This window comes from Kwoniella dendrophila, chromosome 11, assembly GCF_036810415.1.
Source record: "Kwoniella dendrophila CBS 6074 chromosome 11, complete sequence".
In the NCBI taxonomy this organism is placed as follows: domain Eukaryota; kingdom Fungi; phylum Basidiomycota; class Tremellomycetes; order Tremellales; family Cryptococcaceae; genus Kwoniella; species Kwoniella dendrophila.
Window position 1 is genome coordinate 913,308 of NC_089486.1, and position 22,941 is coordinate 936,248.

General features: G+C 37.8%; 8 protein-coding genes across 8 annotated transcripts; 4 read left to right on the plus strand and 4 right to left on the minus strand.

Moving 5' to 3' along the window:
* Nucleotides 1-21: 21 nt before the first annotated feature.
* On the minus strand, nt 22-1,871 carry L201_007898 (uncharacterized protein; the record flags this gene model as incomplete). Its single annotated transcript, XM_066223600.1, has 10 exons — nt 22-102; nt 167-243; nt 311-399; nt 456-525; nt 598-698; nt 773-887; nt 961-1,069; nt 1,131-1,202; nt 1,262-1,404; nt 1,463-1,871. The coding sequence occupies 10 exons, from the start codon at nt 1,869-1,871 to the stop codon at nt 22-24; spliced, it is 1,266 nt and encodes a 421-aa protein (XP_066079697.1).
* A 1,550-nt stretch (nt 1,872-3,421) lies between these two features.
* On the plus strand, nt 3,422-7,525 carry L201_007899 (uncharacterized protein; the record flags this gene model as incomplete). Its single annotated transcript, XM_066223601.1, has 6 exons — nt 3,422-3,647; nt 3,718-5,745; nt 5,809-6,088; nt 6,146-6,213; nt 6,273-6,723; nt 6,784-7,525. 6 exons carry the CDS (start codon nt 3,422-3,424, stop codon nt 7,523-7,525), a joined length of 3,795 nt encoding a protein of 1,264 aa, XP_066079698.1.
* Nucleotides 7,526-7,855: 330 nt separating this feature from the next.
* L201_007900 (uncharacterized protein) lies at nt 7,856-8,706 on the minus strand (the record flags this gene model as incomplete). Its single annotated transcript, XM_066223602.1, has 5 exons — nt 7,856-7,937; nt 8,020-8,095; nt 8,234-8,295; nt 8,376-8,486; nt 8,555-8,706. The coding sequence occupies 5 exons, from the start codon at nt 8,704-8,706 to the stop codon at nt 7,856-7,858; spliced, it is 483 nt and encodes a 160-aa protein (XP_066079699.1).
* Nucleotides 8,707-9,434: 728 nt separating this feature from the next.
* Nucleotides 9,435-12,370, plus strand: L201_007901 (uncharacterized protein; the record flags this gene model as incomplete). Its single annotated transcript, XM_066223603.1, has 9 exons — nt 9,435-9,746; nt 9,819-10,639; nt 10,716-10,847; nt 10,914-11,154; nt 11,245-11,524; nt 11,586-11,620; nt 11,677-12,008; nt 12,078-12,167; nt 12,235-12,370. The coding sequence occupies 9 exons, from the start codon at nt 9,435-9,437 to the stop codon at nt 12,368-12,370; spliced, it is 2,379 nt and encodes a 792-aa protein (XP_066079700.1).
* A 500-nt stretch (nt 12,371-12,870) lies between these two features.
* L201_007902 (uncharacterized protein) lies at nt 12,871-14,147 on the plus strand (the record flags this gene model as incomplete). The annotated part of the gene is made up of 5 exons (XM_066223604.1): nt 12,871-13,071; nt 13,172-13,244; nt 13,342-13,514; nt 13,636-13,942; nt 14,035-14,147. The coding sequence occupies 5 exons, from the start codon at nt 12,871-12,873 to the stop codon at nt 14,145-14,147; spliced, it is 867 nt and encodes a 288-aa protein (XP_066079701.1).
* Nucleotides 14,148-14,315: 168 nt separating this feature from the next.
* L201_007903 (uncharacterized protein) lies at nt 14,316-16,745 on the minus strand (the record flags this gene model as incomplete). The annotated part of the gene is made up of 8 exons (XM_066223605.1): nt 14,316-15,028; nt 15,106-15,245; nt 15,337-15,530; nt 15,708-15,938; nt 16,016-16,156; nt 16,223-16,285; nt 16,357-16,500; nt 16,590-16,745. 8 exons carry the CDS (start codon nt 16,743-16,745, stop codon nt 14,316-14,318), a joined length of 1,782 nt encoding a protein of 593 aa, XP_066079702.1.
* An 882-nt stretch (nt 16,746-17,627) lies between these two features.
* Nucleotides 17,628-18,832, plus strand: L201_007904 (uracil phosphoribosyltransferase; the record flags this gene model as incomplete). Its single annotated transcript, XM_066223606.1, has 8 exons — nt 17,628-17,746; nt 17,838-17,892; nt 18,008-18,101; nt 18,177-18,255; nt 18,315-18,370; nt 18,441-18,586; nt 18,661-18,729; nt 18,803-18,832. The coding sequence occupies 8 exons, from the start codon at nt 17,628-17,630 to the stop codon at nt 18,830-18,832; spliced, it is 648 nt and encodes a 215-aa protein (XP_066079703.1).
* A 373-nt stretch (nt 18,833-19,205) lies between these two features.
* Nucleotides 19,206-22,486, minus strand: L201_007905 (uncharacterized protein; the record flags this gene model as incomplete). The annotated part of the gene is made up of 13 exons (XM_066223607.1): nt 19,206-19,438; nt 19,574-19,598; nt 19,691-19,801; nt 19,869-19,934; nt 20,010-20,047; nt 20,110-20,184; nt 20,273-20,531; nt 20,664-20,763; nt 20,829-20,848; nt 20,918-21,010; nt 21,110-21,332; nt 21,468-22,100; nt 22,335-22,486. 13 exons carry the CDS (start codon nt 22,484-22,486, stop codon nt 19,206-19,208), a joined length of 2,028 nt encoding a protein of 675 aa, XP_066079704.1.
* Between the last annotated feature and the right edge of the window lie 455 nt (nt 22,487-22,941).

The window sequence follows — 22,941 nt, forward strand, 5'->3', positions numbered from 1 at the left end:
TCAAGTTTTGCATCATAAATTTTAACGCCTTTTAGCAGCATCTAGGATTCTCCACAAATCAGCTACAACCTGTCTATCTGTATGTCGCTTATTTCTGTCAATCTGGAGTATGCATCTATATCAGCTACAATTCTTGGTTTATTCGACTATGATACAGTGTACTCACTCTCATCTCAGTCACATTCCAGTCTTTCACCGTAGGGTTGGTAGGCTCGTTATGCCACTGAAAATATATACCTTTTACTGTTCGCACATGTCAATCAGCTTAAATCCAGTCATTTACGGACGGCTAAACTGTTTCTATACATACCATTTCTGAACAAGATACGAGGATCTTGCCATTTGTATGGTTTGAACTGCCATGCTTGACCGGTTGTAACCACACAGATCACTCGATCCCTGAAAACAATCGCAATCAGCTAAAGGAGCGAGGTTTCCGCATACAGTTAACTTACCATGCATCTTGTCCAAACTTTTGTAATGCATCTACACCATCAACGACGTAATATTTGCTCGTTACATCTCCTATCGTTGTACTCACATATCAGCAGTCTTTTCGTACAAAGGAAGTAAACATGAAGGTTTAGGATTACATACCGTGAGGTCCACTTCTCTTTCGTAGTATAGGTACCATATCCTCTGCCTTGTAGTTCCCCTGTGAAGCCTCGTTCTGTCTGGCCACTTCCGTAGGCTCAAATCTGAACGAAAAATTGATTGTTTAGCTACTTTACCCTATAAAACGGAGAGGTAAAGCTGAAATGTTACAACTTACATTCCTTGTTCTAAGAACTTCTTTACATTCCACATAGTAAGAAGGGACGTGGGGGAAGAAGAAATAACAATGATTGGGTTGTTTGACATGGCTTTTTTGGGTCCGGTGAGAGGTCCTATGAAGGTTGGGGCGTAATTTTTAGCCATACACCAATTTTGTAACAGATACGGATAAGCTTGAATATTTACCTGTCTGTGATTGAGCTTGCGCCGCGGCTTTATTAGCCCCTTTATCGAAAGAACTCCTCATTGCTCGGATTTTCTCTACCATTACGGTCTTCAGAAAACTTTCAAAGTTCTAGAATACGGGAGATATTTAGCTGATGCACGTTGTGGCCGAAGACACTTTGTGGACTGACATTAACTTTTCCACCACCCGAAGATCGAAGTACACTATTTCTATCTCGCAATTCTATTTCCTCCGCTCGTAGCTGACACAAAATATGTTTATCAACGTTATCGACAGAAGATGTTTCAGTTTTGTACTCACCTTCTTGCAGAACTCTCGGTCTGCTACATCCACTTCATACTTTCTCTTTATTGGCGCGGCAGGTTTCGAAGGTCCAGCTTCTGTAGATTGTAATGCTGATGGAAGTGCCTCGACTGTAGCTGAAGCTGCTGAATCTTTTTGACCTAAGATGGATATTAGTCATATAGCCTATGAGGTAGGTCGTAGCGTAGGGCTACTTACCAACTTCAACTTGTTCACCTTTGGCTAAAATTCTACCTGAACCATCATTCTCACCAGTCAGATAATCAATCACACCTCTTCTATCTGTTATTGTCACATAGCCTATACCACCAGCTTGACCTTTCATTAAATAATCCCTAACACCACTTTCCCTCTCACTCCACGCCAACCATAATTGACCAATATTATAAAATTCATCTTTTGATCCTACTTTAGATGTGTATCTCGTGAGAGTATCTTTAGCTATATTAGTTGGTGATTCCGTCAATGGTGGAACGGGCGGAAATGACAGGAATGAAGCTTCTGATAATGTCGTTGCGGATGAAGAAGATGAAGTTAGAAGAGTTGGTGGAAGTGAGGATATAATGGATTGTCGAAGTAAGTCGAGAGGATCAACTGAAGTAGCCATTTTTAGTGAGCGTTTCGAGCTGGGATACTCTTATAGTTGATCAATAATTCTGTGACAGCGGTTTCTGAAGTCAAGCAAGGAGTCAAAAGGGGTAATCAAGACGATGTAGTGAAAGTAAAAGCGATATTCTTGGGTCGACTTTCGTTTTATGTTGATGAATTGCTCTTCGACATGGCCATGACAATAGCGGAATCAAATTGAGCTGACACCGATGACCTACAAAAGCGGCGATTACCGTTTGCAATGTTGATTCTCCGTTCGCTGTTTTGGCGAGATTCTGAATAACGGGCGATGATGATGAAGGAGTATAGAGGACGACAACGTTAAAGAGCATGTAGTACGAGCTGCGTCCATATGAGAATACCAATGAGACTCCCAAAGTGGTTAGCATCACTCGACCTGTGGCTAGAAAACCTTATGAAGTACAATACATCCACCTGTTAGAAGGTTTCGCGCATGTATAGGTCAAGTATCTGTGTAACTCCCAAAATGGTTGTTTTCTTTTTAACGTATTCACAAGTGCTATACCGTACTAAGATGTACTTCCATTGCAATACATATAATGATGTGTGAAGTCTGTAAGCTTATAGAGTTCGTCCAGAATACTGTGGGGATAAATGTTGGTGCTAATAGAATAATGTACAACATTCAATCAAAGGAATGGACCGCCTCGACAGAGTTGCGAGTATGCTTAAGCAACAGTTAATTGCGGGATCCTGATTTCTTTACCATAAAACGATTTCACCGAGTTAAGGCAAAAGTACAAAGCTTTTGGGATGTCATGAAAATTTCCTAAAGAGGCCCGTCTTTATCCGATAACAGTAAATGTAATTGCGCTATTGCCGATGTCATTGTAAACCCTGAAATATCCCACAACAGCTGCAGTTGTAAGCGTATTATTGTAGATCTCTTTCATTATAGCTGCAACAGTGGCTATGGCAATAATGACCTTTATGCCAATCTAATACTGTACATATCAATGATATTTACCATCCTTTACATGAGGTTTAACATCCTTTAATATCAAATATCGGTTTCATCCTGGTAACTCCTGTTGATGTTCATAAATTCCAATTGAATCGTACCGGCGGCTTTACTGTATTACGATTTACAATATTATTTCACCGTGTTTTTCAGTTCTCTTCGTTTAACGCATTTAGGATTTTTACCCTTAATTCATGGAGAGGAGCAACAGCGGAGAAGACCTAAATTACAAAGGGGGTTATTTACCATATGGAAAAATTGATTCTACTCCTCACTTCGCTTACATCCATACCTTATACACAACCACGTTCAAGATCAAGCAAATCTCACTGTGTAGAGCCTAGAATACAATTGTAAGACGAAGTCGAGCCGCAAGCTTCCGACCGAAAGATCAAACACAACCGATATCCATCGTCAATTTCTTCTAACATCCATTATATTTACAATCTTACCCTTCCTTTCGCATCAACACCGACAACAACATCACCATCTGATCTTATCATATCTCATTTCGTCAACATCTCGACCCCTTCCTTTGACATCGATGATTATCACTCCCATATAAAATGCCGAAAAACAACGGACCCCTACAGATCCGATTGACTGAACCGGTTATCTTTCTTAAAGGACCTTCAACAGGATTAGATTTTCGTGGAAGACCCCAAGCTGTTAGACAAGATGGTCCAACTGCAATGGTTAGAGGTTTATTAACTTTACGTTTGAGTAAACCAACTAGAATTAGAACTATATCTATAAAGCTTGAAGGTAAAGCCAGGACAGAATGGCCTGAAGGTCAGTATTAACGATTGTACTTGTAGAGATGTTCCTTGATATTCATAGCAATCTGACGATCAATTCCTAGGTATCGGATCAAAACGTATGGATACATCTGAAGAACATGTGATCCTACTTGAACAAACAACATTCTTCAACGCGATACATAACGACGAATCAAGACCAAAATTAGGTAGAAGAGCACTCTCAGTTGGACCAGGAATTAGACATGATGATGATGATTTGTATTTTGATCATGATCATCAACTACAAGAAACTCCAAGTGGAACACCAAATGAGGAAGATGATTTAGATGATTGGTTGGAAATTAGTAGACCAGGTAGACGTGGTTTAGGAGGTGGATCAATGATTAGAAGTAATAGTGCTATGCCAGGTACACATGATAATCATTCTTGGCATAGAGATGGATTTTCAAGAAGACCAAGTTTTGATCAAACCCCAATCTCAACTCCACCTAGTTTATTAGATTTATCTGGATTGAATATTGAAAATAGAGGTCCTTCACCGGCATATACCCCACATGCTTCTCCACCTAGAAGACCAGTTGCTTTACCAGATCATACTTCTTCAATACCTTCTGCTCTTCGTCAAAGTAATTCAGCTTTACCAACTTTAGCTAGAGAACAATCTAATGATGGAACAGAATCAAGAGGTCGTCCATCGTTACATATTCATAGACCTGGATCAAATCAAGAAGTGTCTACAAGTCGAACACAGCATAGAGGTTCTATTTTGGAAGGTGAAGAAAATATCACTACAGGCTCGGCCTTACGACCAATCTTAGTTTCGAGAAATTCGCAGACCGGCAATTCTGGAGAAGTACGATTCGCAAATCCCGCTCAAGAGGCAGATGCTGATAAGCAAGCAACATCCTCAAGACGGAGCTCAGCTGCTCTTGAATCGGACTCTACGACAACTCCTGAAGGAGTTTCTGTTCCTCCACCATCGGCTAGTCTTCCTACCACTGGAGGAGGTCGTGCAGCTTCAGTACGAACTTTAGGGTCTCAGCATTCCGCTTCATCCGCTTCACTTCCACTTTCTCCAAACGAAAACACAGAGGCTGAAGCTCATCCTAGTGGAATCCAAGCTGTATCAGTTGTCAACACTGCTCATAATACTCCAGTCAACTCAGCCCCTCCATCCATCAGACATCATTCGTCAACTGAGACACTCGGAAATACTGTTCCACATAGTTCAGGTACAGAATCAAGTCCTAATCCATCTCGACCGACGAGCACAATATCCAATTCAAATCGACAAACTTCAGAAACATCCATTAATAATTTACCGCGTAATGAATCATCCGCTTCTGTGACAAGGCAAGGTAGAAGTAGTAGAACTGGAAGTGCGTCTACCATAGTCGAAACCGCTGGAGCTATATCATCGGGATCTCATGTAAACTTACCCTCGGCACTTAGAAATGCTGCTAGATCACAACAGCGATCAACAAGTAATACACCTTCTATAGCATCTTCTCATCAACAACAACATCTACGAACTTCTACAAGTACTCATAGAGATTCCCTCGATGATTCAAGAGGTAGAAAAAGTTCGAAATTCAGTCTAGCAGCGACTTTAAGAGGTTTGAGTAGAGGTATCGAAGAAACTTTCCATCATCATGGTAGATCATCATCGAAAAGTAGATCAAGAAGATCAAGTCCAGTTAGAGGTGCAGGCGAGAGCACGTCAAGTGGGTTCAGTGGTGAAAGACCTTCGTTATCAACAAATACAACTTATTCAAATAGCAGTATAAATATGTCAAGACAAAACAGTTCGAATGCTTTGGCAACAAACAATGTCGATACCATGAGAAGACCGGCTAGTCGAAATCCATCCTATAGGCAAGATGAATTCGGTGTTACTTCGTCTGACAGAGGTGCATCAACAACAAGACGAAGTCGATCGAGAGATAGAAGCACAAGTACAGCTAGAGGAAACGCACGAGGTGAAGATGAAAGAAGTAGAAGTAGAGCAAGAGGTAGACATATAGGAATGAAAGTTTTAACGGATAAATTAGGTCTAGGTGAACATGAAGATGGTCATCATCATCATGTGAAAGACGAAGATATACATAATTGGAAAGAATTCCGAAAAGGTGTGTTCATTTGTGAATCCAACGCCTCGTTGGAGATAACTTACGTGCTGAGTTTAATCACAGGAACATACAACTACCCTATATCATTCCCTATCCCAGTCAATGCTCCACCAACGATACATGCAGAATTCGGTTCAGTCGTTTACCGATTGAAAGCTACTGTAGTCAAAGTAGGAGCTTTGACACCCAACTTGACGGAAGATATGGAAATTACTATGATTGCTCAACCTCAAGAAGATGATATGGAAGAAACTGAAAATGTTATTGTAGAGAGACAATGGGAAGAACAAATGAGATACCAAATTACTCTCGGTGGAAAAGCATTCCCCATAGCTGGTACAATGTGAGTCAGGCCCTGAAAGGACTTGAGATTCGCGTACTAATCTATATTCGTTTGTAGACCAATAAGTATTAGGTTAATGCCTCTGCTCAAATGTAAAATACATCGTCTGACTGTTGCTCTGGAAGGTAGGTCTTCACATAAGGTTCAAGGGATTGCAGCTAATCAATCTTTTGGGGGATTACAGAGAAAACCGATTACTTTGCACAAGAACGTAAAGTAGCACGACATGAAACACCTAAAAGATTTATTTTACTATTCATCAAACAACCTGATTATAAAGAAAGAATTGAACCTTTATTACCAATTATATCAGATGATCCAAACGCAGCAGAAAATTCACCTATAGCAGAAATGGCAAGACAAGCAGTTATAAATAATCCTCCAACAGATGTTTTTGATTTAGAAAGAGATCCAAATGATTCAATGTATGCACAATTAATGGAACCTCAAGGTCCATGGCATTTAGAAAAAGAATTACATTTACCTGATTGTTCGTCAAAAATTAAATTTACAACAAAACATGAACAAACTAATATAACTGTTAGTCATTGGTTAAAAGTTACTATAAGAGTTGAAAGAGGTGATGATGTAGCTCTGGATACAAAAGGTAGAAGAAAACAATTTGATATTATTATGTAAGTGGGAGTTTTCTTTTTGCCCATTTATACTGCTTGAATTGCTTACATCTCAATCAGCGAAACACCTATCAAGATACTTGATTGTAGAGTAAATCCACAATGGAATTCATTACCTACATATAGTGTGACGAATAGAGGTATAATGACGACTTCTGGTGTATGTGCAATTCACGGCAACAAAGGATCAACAACAGAGAAACAGACCAAACCTGAGAACAATCTAATATCCACTTCATCTTCCATCGTACATGCTCATGTAACGAATGAAGCTGGACCATCTTCATCGCATATGCATAGAAGAGGCACAACAGATAACCCGAACGGAATGTCTTCTACAAACCACCACCATAACAGTAATATAGCTGGACCAAGTGGTAGTGGTAGTCATACGCCAACTGGTGAAAATCCTAATGGAGATGATACATTATTAGAAAGAAATATAGTTTACGATAGATTAATGTCTGGTCAACAAACTGAAACTGGTGAAACACCACCATCATATGGTGAAGCTATAGCTGTAGCTGCTGCAGAAAATTCCGCTAGACAATCAAGATCTAGATCAAGAGTAAATATCAATCCTAATAATAATTTGAACGATACCTATCATGGTGGAGCTAGGTCTGGATTAAATTCTAGAAGTGTTAGTAGGGTTAGATTGAATGATGATATACCTACTGAAAGAGAAAGAGGTAGAGGACATGATCAAGATGATGCAAATTCAGATCAAATTGTTTTTTCAACTAGAACAAGAAGTAACAATAATAGTAGATCAAGATCAAGATTAGGTATAAGAGATTAAAACCGAAATAGAATATCAGTATCACACCTTTTTTTCCAATCGATCGATTCAAAGTGAAATATATAATAAACCTAGTCAAAAATGGTATCAAGCCAGAGTTTTGTGTACTTCAGTTGTTAGAATTAGATCATTTAGATGTTCTTGTTGGGAAAAAGCGGAAAACATTATACGGATCAATAATATATATAATCTGTCACATGTAACACGAATGTATAATGTCACTTGGCGGTCACTTGTTGTAATTACTATACAACAGATTGCATATTATGGTCTATACAATCGTAACAGAAGACTTTTACTTCTGATCTTACTCGGAACTACGCGATTGAATCATGCTGATACCTCTTGATTTATGCTGGCGGTTGATAAAGTTTCTTCACCTTCAAAGGCATCAGGAGGGATTCTACCTTGCCTATTTTCGTTGCATGATAGGATGATTCAGCCAAGGCAATAAAGATTTTAACGGTGACTGTCAATCAGTAGATAGTACTTACAATTCGGTCATTGAACCTTTTAAAATGTACAAGAACGGTCCATCTCCGGCTGGAGGAGGTGCAGATTGGTATGCGACTAAATTGTGGGTTGTTAAAAAAGCAGAAGTCAGGACCATTGCAAATAGCATAAAGATAAGCAGAAAGATCGCATGAGTTGACAGGTGATGAGGGGCGCTCAAGCAAAGAGACGAAGATTTGAGTTGAGAAGACTCACTTGTAGTATTGCATCTCGAACAAGCGAAAGGCTGCCTTATTTCCAAGTCATTTGTTCCTTTTCTAGCTCAAGCGGCAAATGAAAATAATAAGTCCACATATCTATGTAGACTTAGGAAAAGCATATTGAAAACCTCACTTACTTCTTTATGAGACACCTTTGTCCAGGTGTAGCATTCAACTTGAATTTCCTTGCAGGTTGTTTTACAGGGTCTTTACCATCTTTCGAACGTATTATATATGCTCCATCGGTTCTATAGGACGTATTCATGATCAACTTTAGATATTTAAGTCCTCATATATGATAAACTGTTTCACTCACTTCCTCCTAGGTAATCTATCTAATTTACCTTGTAATACTAAAACGAAATCACCACATAAACAATAATATGATCTCAAAACTGCTCTTGAACTTTGTGTTTGACCTGCTTGTTCAGATGAAGATGTTATAGCTCTAGAGAACACTTTTGGCATTTTGTAGATATCTCTAAAATTAGGTATTATACGATGAATATAGTTAGTTGTGCTTGAATTGCTTGTCAGATATAAAAGGGGTAATTAATACAGTAGGTTAATACAGATTCGACAGATTAATATTATTTAGAGAAAGAGCCGAAATACAATAGAGGACATCAAGTTACATAATCTGTGAAACAGTGGATGGACGGGATCAAATGGTTCTAGTAGTGGAATTACCGATCACGTGATCATCTGAACATGAGTTATCTATGCGCGCGGATTAAGATTACGATATATAACCGGAATATTACTCCTGTACAATGGCATTGCCGCTTTGATCTAGGGATTGTCGGATTAATCATTAAATCATTCAACAACACTGAGATAACCGTTTAAACCTTGCTATCTTCCATACTTTGCCGTCGTCGGTCCACTTTCATCATCATCTTGATTGTCTGTCTGGTGTTTTTTTTTTCTCATTTTGACTTTTTTGTTCTGGAACCTTTCCTGACGTTGTTGACTCTGATTAGTATTAATCTTATTCTCGGCTATCATTTGATAAAATATCGCTCTCTTAAATCTATTTGTTGATCTTCCAACTTTTTTGGTCTTTCTGTTTTTTCTTTTTTTCCTTTTTCCTTTTTCTTTTCCTTTTTCCTTTTTACTTCTGACCTCTTTATGCATATAAACAATCCAAGTCGTCGGTATAACGTTCAAGCTATGATCGAAATTTATGATCAACAATGTCAACAACAAATTATTCAATAACACCGGGAGGTGAATCATCAAATTCAACTTCAGCTTCATCACCTTATTCACCTCCTTTTCATACTCAATCTCAACATCAAAATCATAGTCATATTAACAACCATGATTTGGATTATAGTAATAACAACAGTAGTAATCATCCTTCACCACATCAATTACAACCACCACAATCTTCAGCAGATAAATCACAAAGATCAAGAGATGGTTGTTTAACTTGTAGACAAAGAAAAGTTAAATGTAATGAAGTTAGACCGATTTGTGATAAATGTAGAATCAAATCGAGAGAGGTGTGTTGATACCCGGATAAAAAATGTTTCTAGATCAATAACAGACTGACTCGATCTCCGTCACTCGTATAGTGCTTATGGCCATCTGGAGATGAAAGTGAAAGAAGAAGAAACAAAAAAAGAAGAGTGACTAACGCTTCGGATGATACCGGTAGTAATGGTGAAAATACCACCAACAATGGTGTCAACACTAAAAACAACGGTAATCACCCACCTACACACGCTAGTACAAATTCAAATCATAAAAAATCTTCCTCGAACAAAGGATCCGGCGTAGAGTTGAAACCAATTTTACCATCAAGACAATCATCACATCAATCTAGATCACACTCACAATCTCATCAACATCTACAACCTATACAACCTTCTTTACCTTCACCTTCATCAAGAAACTCTGTACCACCACCATTACAACCTCCACCTTCTCATTCTATGAAACTTCCACCTATACAACCTTATCCCCCTTCCCATCAGCATTCCTATTCCCATAAGGATACACATTATCGTAACCACAATAACTACGATAATGATCGCATGATAACATCACCCGCTAATTCTGCTTCTGCTTCTCGTACGCTAAATCCAAGTAATCTCCGTCAACTTCAACCGTTACCTTCATCTTCTCCTATTTTACCATCACCCACAACATTCAACTATCACCGTCAATTGCACCAAACAAAGACCACCGTACCTATACGGCGGGTTAAAGGTGCAATCCATATTCCGCCTGGATTCTTGCCTCCCGATGCTATCACTTTAGCAGGCATAAATGGTAAAACAAGAAATCCAAATGATGGTTTAACCGGTGATTTAGTTGATTGGTTGGTGCCGGAGAAAGCTAGAGCGGCTATGATGATGGATCCGTCGTTCTTGGAGCCTTATTTTCCAACTGTGTAAGCTGAACATCAATCTACATTAGTTATGCGAGAGCCAATCAGCTAATTTCGTTTATGTTTTGTCACATCACAGCGATGAGCGTTTAGTTATGCGGCATTACTTGTCTAAAACAGTACACATAATCTTAGCCTTTGAATCGAATCATCACCCTTGGAATCCGTGGATTAGTATACATGCTGAATTAGCATTCAAACATCCCCCTGGGTGAGTGAATGACGGTGCTGCTGCTCAAACAGGCGTCACAAAGCTGAATCTTGCCTTCGCCTTTAGCACAAATCCTGCTGCAGATGCTCTGAGGTCAGCTATATTAGCTGTCGGTGGTGTACATCTCGCATATAGTACAGATCCAACTAATCAAGCTGCTGCGTGGAAAATCACCAAATCCGCTAAGATCAAGGTACTTGACCTAATCCGTCAGACTTTGGAAGACAAGGATGGAAATCCGAAAGTACTAGAAAAGGAGAATATAGAGTTGATCTTGGCTGCTTTACTAAGTTGTACAATTTCAAGCGTGAGTACCATGGTTTCCCTTCTTACGGGTTTGACCGACCAGTCGTACTATATCATTGATTGCAGAACTGATTTCTCCTCATCTCTACAGTCTCTTGCAGCGGATGATTCTTGGCATGATCTTCTATCTTCTGTGTTATCTCTGATCGATCAATTAGGTGGAGCCCACAACATCCTACAAGACGCGCCTAGAGATAGATTATCCCCTTCGAGATTTTTTATGGAACAATTGGCTATACGGGATGTCTTCGGTTGTATGACAACGGAGTTGGCCCCAAGTATCCTACAAGATGCATTCACGCCGTGGTTCTTCGAAGCTGAAAGTTGGTCCAGAAGTGATTTCGAATGGGAGAGTGTGGAAAGGATGTTTGGTGAGTACATACGAACGGTTGGTAAACAAATATAGCTGACTCTGATGCTGTACACGAGTAGGTATTTCTCGAGGTATGGTAGATATGATCGCAAGGGTGAGTCACATATTAAAACTAAAACCCTTCCGATAACTAACCACCAGCATCCGTAGGCTTGTAACTTGATCGCATCAGTTCGAGCATCTAATCAACATCTACCTGAAGGCCCATTATCAGCTCACTCTGTAGACCCATCCATGATTCGCCTACAAAAAGCCTCATCGGAATTGATGGCAGAATTGAAAATCTGGGATGAAGCTGAAAATTTTACACCTTTACATCCAAGGACTCAGTACGGTAATCATAGCTACAAACATGCAATCAGGATTAGAATGTTAAGAAAAGTTTATAACATCCCAAGTGAAGATGAAAGAGTGATTAAAAGTTCACAAGCTATCATTGAATTAGCAGGTGAAATGTTGGCTTTGTATGGTAAAATTACTTGGTAAGCCTGAAAAACCATTGCTATATGGTGAAACGACTGAACGATGCTAATTATGTTGATTTCGATTAGGCTTACTTGGCCGATCCTTATCGCCGGATTCGAAATTCCACCTTCCCATCCTTCTAGAAGAACAGCTTTGGAGATGTTGGGAGCTTTTGGGTAAGTCCACATTCGCATCGCTTCTTATGAAATGGATTATCTGACTTCTTCAAATTCTATACTTCAGACCTCACGCATGTTTTGATAATCGAGCAGCAGCAAGAATGTTATCAGATTATTGGATGTGGCATGATATGGATGGTGATCATGCCACCAGTTGGGAAGTAGCTAGAACCTTGAATCAGAGACCCTTCTTGGACTAGAATATCTTTTTTTGGATCTTATCTTTTTCCAGAGGCGCTTGGAATACGCATCTATAATTTCTAATATTAGGTTGTATAAATCATAAGTTACTTAGGGAAATTGATCTTTGTTGTATATACATGTATGAATACCTTGACTCAATAGATGAGACTGTCAAAGTCTTTTGGTTTACGATTACTTCAGTCGCGTCACCTTGGAGAAAAAGTCTACTCATCTTTATTTTGGAGTACGTACAGTATTTGTAACCCCTAGAACATGAATCTGATGGCTTCGAGGCACCCGAACATTACTTTCAGCTGACCGTGGTTGACTGTATCAAAGAGATATTTTTTCCCATTCCATATAGTGATCTTTTGAGGATCTTACCTTGTATATACATGATCAAGAGATATATTTATAGACAGATAGATAGATAGTTGGCTGTCTTTACTGAAACTACTGCGCTCTTCATTTCATCCCACACTTGCTTGACAGCAAAGTAAAGCATATATTGACAGAAATGACTTTCTTACCACTTTCACCATGTTGTCTTCAAGGTGGTAAACTCATAGGTGAACCTCGAGGCAAATTCGTACCTGCTAATCCTGCTAATGATAATGGTCATAAAGTATCAAGGTATCATACTATACCTTCATATGGTAAAGTGATCAATGATAAAGTGGCTTTAGTATTATTTACAGATGCTTTTGGCTTGACATCTGTGAGTTCAAATAGATTGCGCTTAGCTTGAATTATAAATGACAGAATTTTTAAGCTGACTACAACGTTTATCCACTCTATGCATATGCCTATACATATAGTCAAATCCAAAGATTATAGCAGATGAATTCGCAAATCAATTAAAGATCAATGTATTTGTTCCTGAATATATTGGTAATTTTGAAATACAGTAGTGTTGTAATCAGGATAGAGGGCTAATCATTTTAACTAAACGATATTTTCTACCTCACCTTCACCCCACATTCATCAGTCGATCCACCTCCCATCGATGTATATGATCCAGTCGCACCTTTATATCCAGATCAATATAATAATAGATCATGGAGTACAAGTATATATATGATTGGTGAAGTATTATGGAAAACTTGGAGATGGTTACCCATGTTATTTTTTCCAAAGAAACAAGTCCCACTAGCACAAGCTGTAAGTAGAGCTTTTTTTTTCCCCCTTACTTATTGCAGATATATGCGAGTGACTATCGTAAAGGATGACTGACTTATTCTGTTTATTTACATATATTTGATGATACAACGATGTTGAATAGGCTATTGATGATTTAACTGAAGAAGGATATGAAAAATTAATAGGAATTGGTTATTGTAGAGGTGGTGCAGTCTTACAATATCTATTAGCTGATGAATCCAAAAATGTAAATTTGATCGGAGGAATTATTAATCACCCTTCAACAGAGAAAGAAACTTGGTCAAAAATTAATCAACCAACTTTATGGAATTTAGCTGATCACGATCAAATGTTTAGTTTGAAAGATATTGATCATTTGAAAGATGTATTTGGAAAAAGGCAAATCAATGGAAATAAGAAATTGGATTTTCAATGTAATGTATATGAAAGTAAGTTCATTCATCTATTTGAAAATCATAATTTTAGTAAAGGAAGCTAATTCTTCCTTGATTTTCCTTTGTGTTATCTAAATGTTTTACAGACACCGTACATGGTTTCGCATGTAGACCTACATTGGACCATGAACCAACTAAAAAAGCGTTTGATCAAGCTAATAGTTCTGCTGTTGAATTTTGTAGAAAGTACTTGTTCTAAGAAAGGATTTTGTGAAATGTGCTACTGTATATATAGCTTTGGTTATTATTCTTTACAGTAGAGAGTGGGTTTTCAATACCATCGTTTCCATAGACCTTCTAGTCTATATGAATTCGTATTTTTTGTTTCAGAAATTTCCATTATTATATGAATCGCTGTTCTGATATATTAGATTGGCGTCGAATCATTCTTCCAAACAAATATCGTAGACGGTTCACCCACACCAATAATCCATTTAGCACCTCTTGGAGAAATCGAAACATTGCATAAATTGGTATTACCTTTATATATTTTCCTACCTCTTCTTGCCAAAGATTGATTTATACTTCTGAAATCACTTGCAATTAATCTCCAAGGTTCTAATGTTTTATTTCTATCTCCGATCATATTTTCATTTCTACTTTCTATATTTTCATTTTCTTCTTCAATCTCTTTATCAATTTGATAAATAGCTTTTTCATAAGGTATTTCTTCAATCATAGAACTATCATCATCATCATCATCATCATTATCATCATTGTCGTTATGTCCATCGAGCATTCTTTGTTTATCATAAATTTGTTTTCGCCTTTGTTGAAGAGTTAATTTTGTTTTTTTTTGTTCATCAATTTCATCTTCTCTTCTAGTTTTGAATCTTTTTTCCATTATTGGTAATGGAGGATCACCGTCACGTGCTAACAATGGATTTATCAATAAAAGTTCAGGTAAATGTGTATCTCCTCTATGTGCAACTAAAGCCATTAGAGGATCTGTAACTAGGTTTTCATTTTGTTTCAAATTTTCAGCTTCTTCAGTTGTAGGTGCAAATTGTCGATGAAGTGAAGGGTTCATGGCCCAGTTGTCTGCACCAAAAGAATATATCGTTATAGGTAAAAATGATCCTAAAACCAAATATCCCAGTATAATCAGCATGCGAAAATTTCGATTTTTCGCTGATAGGATATATAGATCTCCTTACCCGAATCATCATAATCACGACTTGTAGAATCCATATTAAGCGGTGATGCATCTTTCGAGCCAAAATACCTTGAAAAGCCCAACCATTGCCAAATGGCGACTTGTTGTCGCTGTCGTGTGATCAGAATGTGTTCGTCTAGCCTATGTGGGATTGAAGAGGGTCAGTTTAAGACCAGGCTCCCTCTGCATTGCCCTTTAATAGATCCATGTACATTTGTGCTTGATTACTTACCATTCTATATAATCCACAAAATCGAAATGTAATCTACTTGTAGAGAACATGGGTACATAAATGATCTTCGCTCTATATCCTCGAGGTGTAGGTACAGGCTTGAAAGAAGGCTCCGGGAATTCAAAAAGAGGCCATATTTTCACTTGTCTATCTAATCCAGCAGTCGCAATAGCGTTTTTCGTCGGGTGAAATGCCTGAGGGTAACAAATGTAACAAAGTTTTAGCTAATAACCTCTCTTTAGGACGTGATGACCTTCAGAGATGTTGATATTCTCCACAATAACACCCTAAGGTCACTTGAAATACGTTTAAGGAATGACAGGGTAATATGTCTAAGTGAGATATCGATATGAGAGAAAGTTTAAACTCACAGCCCAACTAACATATCCTCTATGACCACCTTTACCTTCCCCCGCCAATATAGTAATCAAACAATTACCTTGATCCGCATCTCCCATTGGATAATTTTCATTTGGTAATACTCCTTGAGGCAATTTTGGTGTATCTGATCCTAAGATATTCCAAATTCGAGTTGATTTATCATACGAGGTTGATGCTAGTATATGTGGATTTAAAGGATGGAATGTAACACATAGAATATCCTAAAACCGACAATAAATGATTAAATCAGTTTGTTTGTTTTTAAGCGATTGAGATGTATAATTGAAATTACACATACACCGCCATGACCCTTCAGTACTCTGATGCATTTTTTAGAAATTGCATCAATAATATGGATCAACCCTTTATTTCCGGCTACTGCTAATAATGGATGACAAGTAAATGGATGATATGTCCATGCTGCAGTAAATAGACTATCCTGCAATTATAAATCCGAATTAATGGATAAGCAAATCACGACTCATAGCAAATCAAATCTACTCACATCTATTTCCAGCTCCCATAAGACTTTCCAAGGATCTTCGTCCGTACATCTCCCTATAACTAGCTATAGCTTTATCAGTTTAGGTTTCAAATTACAAACATTTCGATAGACTAAAAATCAAGAGAAGATCGTACTTTACGATTAATACATAGCGCAGCAGTGCCTTCATATGATTCCCATCCTTTGTCAATTGCTGTTGGTGTTCTCCAAGGAACTAATGGACCGACAAAAGGCCAAAATTTCACGTCTTCAATTCTCGAGGGATGTGGACCGTCATACTGTATAAATGGAACAATACAACATCTATTTAACCTGTTCTTTCTAGATCTTCTGAGTTATACATGAGATTACTATTATGGTAACTTACAAAAGAAATAGCTTGACAGGTATATGGATGACCTCCTCTACCTAAATTTTTGGGATTGATTTTTTTGTACCATTTTAATTTAGATTGAGAACTTTCAGCTTCCATAAGAATAGGTGGAGATGAAGGAGCATGTGATGAGGGAGTTGGATATGACATCTCTCTCCACTGGATATCCTCTCAGAGTACTGTGATGCTCAGTAACAATAGACGCTATATTTCCAAATGAAGGTGTCCGAAAGGTCAAGTCCTCGAAATACTGTGTAATGTCTGCCAGTATTTTGTCTCTACTCGTATTTTGCATTGATCACCCTCCACTTGTTAAGATTTGTAAACAAGCATTAGATCAGACTGATATCAGTCCTGTCATGAATCTCAAATATCATGCTCACTTTCTAACTGCTGGCTGATAGGACATGTCCGATATCTGATGGCTGAATATTATGAGCGCTGAGCGCAGGTCGCCTACGCACGTGGTTCAGGTTTGTGTGTTCCGATGAGTTCGGGTCCTGTGATAACCGTGACGTTCAGTCTGTTGTTGTTGTTGATAACGATAACATACACATGCTATCTATTTCCTGTATCTCTTCATCTCTCTGATAACTTACGATCGATCTATACACGTTGTGAACAACACTAACAATTTATTCCAGCTTTCATCGCACTCTCATCGATATCGAGGCATATTTAGTTACTATCAATTGCATCGACAGATCACAGAGACCACCCTCAATCAAGAGTCACCATTAAAGCACAGTATCTCTCGCCTTCTACCTTTCTATCCGTTCTTCTTCTTCTTCGGCTTCACTTTTGGGTGTTCTGATCCGACGACATCGCACCGAGGGCCATACTCAAGTTCGACATTATCTTCCGACAGGCTTGGTGATAACATCGGCCTTCCCGCTTTACAGCATATATAGACGTATATAGAGAATCCATCTCTAATCAGCATATCTAAGGTAGCTTATCAACCTATTTTGTCTCTACAAGGCTTACAACTTGGATCATTCATTTGTATACCTAAATCTCTTATAGTCAAACATGTCACTCTCACCTAAGATACAAATCTCTTCTCATCCATTGGTACTTTCCAAGCTCACTGATCTTAGATTGCATGACTTGCCAGCGAAGGATTTTAGAGAAGGTATAAGGGCTATTGGGTGAGTATAGCATCTTTAAGCGGAAAGGATTTCAAAATTTGAATCAGTGTTGGGCGATCTGATACTCAGCTAACGATCTCATCTCATCCAGCTCGATGCTTATTTACGAGGCTTCTCGACATTTACCACTTGCGGATGTTCCTAATGTAAGTTGTCTAACGAGATTAAGGTTATACCTCAAGGCTATAATCATACTTGAACTTTGTTATCCATCTCCTGTATGGTTCCATATTGAAAGCTAATTTAGAGCTACAATTACAGCTGCAATCTCCCGTTGCCCCCTTTACAGGTCAAACAATCCCGTTGAGAATCGGTCTTTCCCCTATTTTGAGAGCTGGGTTAGGGTTAGAAGATGGTACGTCTGAGATGGATGTCACAGCCCTCCCTTCCTTTCGGAAGTACCACAGCTCGCTAATGATTCTGGATTCAGCTGCGTTGGAGATGTTCCCAGAAGCTACAGTACTTCATTTGGGTTTATTCAGGGATAAGGTCTCACTTCAAGCTATAGAGTAAGTGTTCGCTTTGAGTAAATCATCTCATGGAATTTAGTTAAATTCCAAATACTTAGATATTACTCCAAACTTCCTACTCAAGTCACTGCAGATATAGTATTTTTACTTGATCGTAAGTTGACAGTATAAGTGTAGGTATCGTGTAATCCTTTACACTGACGGTTTCACTCGAACATGAACAGCTTTAATCGCAACCGGTGGAACAGCTATAGCAGCTTTACATATGTTGACGGAATGGGGATTAAAACCATCACAAATCAAGATTATTTCTGTATTAGGTTCTAAACAAGGTGTTCAACATGTTTCAGAAGAATTTCCAGATGTTGAAGTGAGTATCGTATTTATCATATCTTGTAATGTAATCCGAAGAAGACAATAAGCTGATTTTGTCATGACATCAAGATCTATATTGGTGCCGTAGATGATATCTTGACTGAGAAAGGGTATATATCACCTGGTTTAGGGGATGCTGTAAGTAGCCCTCCGGTCATCTGTTTGCCATGACTATGCAAGAGTTAGGGAGTTAACAGAAATACCATTACAGGGAGATCGACTCTATAGTACTGCTCACTAGGTTTGGCCGTGAATGTTCACTCCATCGGATCTCTCAAATTATCTCCACTTTCGCGCCACTTGTATCTTGGTCAACCTCGCTTTCAATATGGCTTTCTTCAAAGTTGTACATAACATGAATTTATGCATGTGAACAATATATATAGGCTACAATGAACGGTAATATCGTGTTTTTGATCATATCTATTGTCTTTTATCATTCTATGCTGTGTTACCACACATGATTTCAATTACAGGGATCTATATTCTATATTCTATATTTCTATTTTTGTTATTCCCATTCTAACCAAGATGTCTTTTCAAGATCCCTCACCTATCTATCCTATCGTAAGAAACCTTATGATGTTAAGTATCTTCGCTTTAGTTTTCATCCTCTAAGCCGTTTTGCCTTTTCTTCCTGTACTCGTACCGTTAACATGACTCATGAAATCTTCCGTAAAATCATCATTACCTAAACTATGTCTTCTTCTACCTTTTGTTAACCAATTTTGCCAACCATTCGTTGAACCTGTACCAGCAAACATTATAACTCTATCTCTTGCTGATCCATTTAATCCATCTCCATGTCCACCTAAAGGATCCCAATGGATTCCGTTTGTCACTCCGTCTAACGACCAAAAGCGAAAACGATACGTGTTAGTATTTTCAGGAGTAAGGCTCAGAAGATTTATTAAAATTGAGATCATAGCAACCACATGAAAGATACAGATATTTATGTATAGAAAATCGGAAATGAACTCACGTTTTTCTAGATATCTCCTCACTCTCTATTATATTGAAACAATAGCAAATAACATAGTTCAGGGCGTTAGTCTATGATTATCATTTGGAAGACATCGAGCAGTGATTTAGTACTAACCGGAGCATCAATTATTATATCTTTTTCTCCCAGGAAGAAAGCTGTCTTTTTATAATCTAAAGCGTCCGGTATTTCGTCAAAAAATAACGTATTATCCGCCCAATCGAAATACTGAGATCATTATGGTGAAGTATGGATTAGTCAACCTCCTTTTCATGTTCTCTGCACGATAGCTTACTCTTTGAATGTAGTTTGCTATTCCGACTTCTGATGCTATGAAATAGTATAACAGTAATTCCAAAGCCTGATCGCAACGAATTCAGAATGTCAGCATTTATCATCAGTAGAATCAAATGATGAGGCTATTCATTCCACTTACATTGCTTGGCTTTCTGTAACAGAAATTATAGCAAACATCTAAGTTGATATAAATGTATTTTGTTAACGCTCCAGTCCTTCAATCTTTATAGTACACTTACCTCCTTCCCATAAACAAAATACGACAGGATCCACGAATGTATTTCTCTTGATTAAACTTGGGCAATCTTTCAACACTGTAACGGTTTCAGTCGTTAGTATGCGCATATTCTCGCCTGGATAGGGAAAGGGGGAAGTCAGAAAAGGAGAGATTGAGTAACTTACACCAACCATGAGCAACACTACCATTACTATGACTTAACATACTTACACCACCTCTACTTGAAGTTGATCGAGCATGTTCATCCCAAAATCCCCATTTAGTACAGATTTCTTTCATGTTTTCAACTAATTCTGCTCTTGTCCATGGACGCAAGTGTCTATGATGAAATAATGATTGAGAGGTATGCGGTGATAAGGGAATCAAAATTGGGTGTGTGGGTAAAGAGGAGATAAGATGTTTGATCAGGAGATGAGATTGTAGCTAGAAGGAAAGAGATTGAATGTTTAGCCATTATTTGCGATGAAAAGTTAAGCCCATAGCAGAAGCAAGAGATAATATAGCAGTATCGTTGAAAGGTGGTTGTTGTCAATGGAAATGATCTTTTCGACTTACAAGGCCAAAACCCAGCCCATGTAGATATACCACAGGTATAGCATTGGGTACAGTTTTACCTTTTTCTGGTGTCCAGTCTTTGGGTATACGTACGAGGTATCTGATAGGAGACGTAACCAATTAATCGACAATCGGCTGATAATCGAAGCCGACAGCTTGACTTACTCGATGTCACCTTCCTTATACTGTTTGACCAAGGGAAATGGATATCTATCAGCTGGTCTACAATTACTTGAGCTGTAAATCCCACTTACCAATCCCATACCCTGATAAGGATATACAACTTCTTGGAGGAAAAGGTTAATCAAGTTAGTTACTGCGTATAATATCAATGGGCGTCCTTTAGCCTAAAAAAAAGAGTATATTAAATCAGCTACATGGTTGATGAACATAAATGAAACCCAAAAAAAGTCAATCTAATCGTGAAAGAAAAGGGAACGACTTACATTGACCTTATCAATAGTCAAACGCATAATTTGAACTTTCGGATCATAGCCATCTTCAAATTCAGTTCCTGTTCTAGCTTCTAGTAAATCCATTGTATATTCTAAGAATTCTTTATTTTCTTTATTTGATAATACATCTTCTAATGGTGTATTAAAACATGACCAAGCTAACCAGATTTCAACATTTCTACGTTTGATTGAAGACCATTCTGCGTGGTTGAACCTTTATTTCATTGATTGGATGTATATCAGCATACATAACATACATAGCATACACAGTGCAGCACAAGTTCCACTGCAATATATATTGTGATCTTCAGAGGCTATACGAAAAGGAGTATGGCTTGTCATGACTCACCATGTTCTCAACCTTTCTCTAAATTCGATAGCTCTTTTATCCCAAGGATGTAATTTGATTATATTATCATCATCATCTATAATACCTTCATAACCCCATTCTTTCTTCAAATCATTTGGTAATACATCATTTTCAATTTGTGATTTTAATCTTTTTTCTCTTTCACCTGGATATTCTTCGACAAAACTATTTATCACATTCTTTTCTATTGAATTCATTTTACCTACTCTTCCAGGTTTTTCTTGAATACCTATAGATTGTTCATATTCTTTATTCTTTATATGATGTAATTCAGCTACAGATATTAAACCTTTTTGAAAATCTTTTTCTGCCAACTCCACTTCATAATTCCTTTCACCACCTTCATTCTCTTGCAAATTGTATTCTATAGGTAATCCTTTTGATGGAATTGGATATATTAAATTTGAATGTAATACTCTTAAAAATAATTTTTTACGTTCTAAATTTGGTAGATCTGAAGGAGGTGAAGGAGTTTGAACATATTTAATTAAATATGATGTGTAAATTGAAAATAGTATTTCTGTTATTGAATATGAAGCAAATATAGTTGCTGTTAAACCTGATTTACCTGATAATCCAGATGAAAATAGAGTGTACCATAATAAGTATGCACTATATGAAGTAACATGGCATGATTAGCTTCTTATCAACTCTTCCCCATAAGCCAAGTAAGCCTTTATTCCGAAAAGTAACGAGATCTTGATAAAGATCGTTTGTGCACGTTCTTGGTATTCACACTTTGTGGAACTTTCTCTTCCTTGAACTTTTGACGTAGCTTAAACCCTCTCGTCATCGTCCTCTCCAAAACTTTATGATCTAGTATCAAAAGTATACGATTCAACTCACCAACTGAGCGGCGTTATCATCCAAACACTCATTACTAGTCCTAAAGCTACATAATACCCTTGATCTGGTTTTCTCTTTTCATGTTGTATTGGATAAACTTCATCTGGTAGAGGCGATAGTTCAGGTAAAGCGTCTTTCAATTTAGGTGACATCTTTGATCAAATGCTGAGATTTGATTATTCATGAGCTGGAGTTGTGGAGTGAAATTCACCTTGATGATAGTTCGAGGAAGATGCGAATTTCGGACAAAGAACTACGGAATCATGGGTGAATACCTATTTGGTCTCGTTTACTAGCTAATGTAAAATTTGCAGGATTTATGGTGAGTACTGATATTTTAGACCTTGATATGATGTAGATATCTTATCTTTTGTAAGGATACTGAGTGGAAGTAATTGGGCTAAAAAAGGACAAAGGCGGTATAATTGCGATGGATTATACTTGGATTTACTCTTGACTTTTTTGTTTACACATTTATTCGCATACCTTGATTTTTAAGCTTAAAAAGACCGAAACTACCAAGACTTCCGACGGAAACCATGGAAGAACGCAAAACGTCATACTGTATGAAAGTACTCATATAACTTATAGTAGCAATATTATGGAA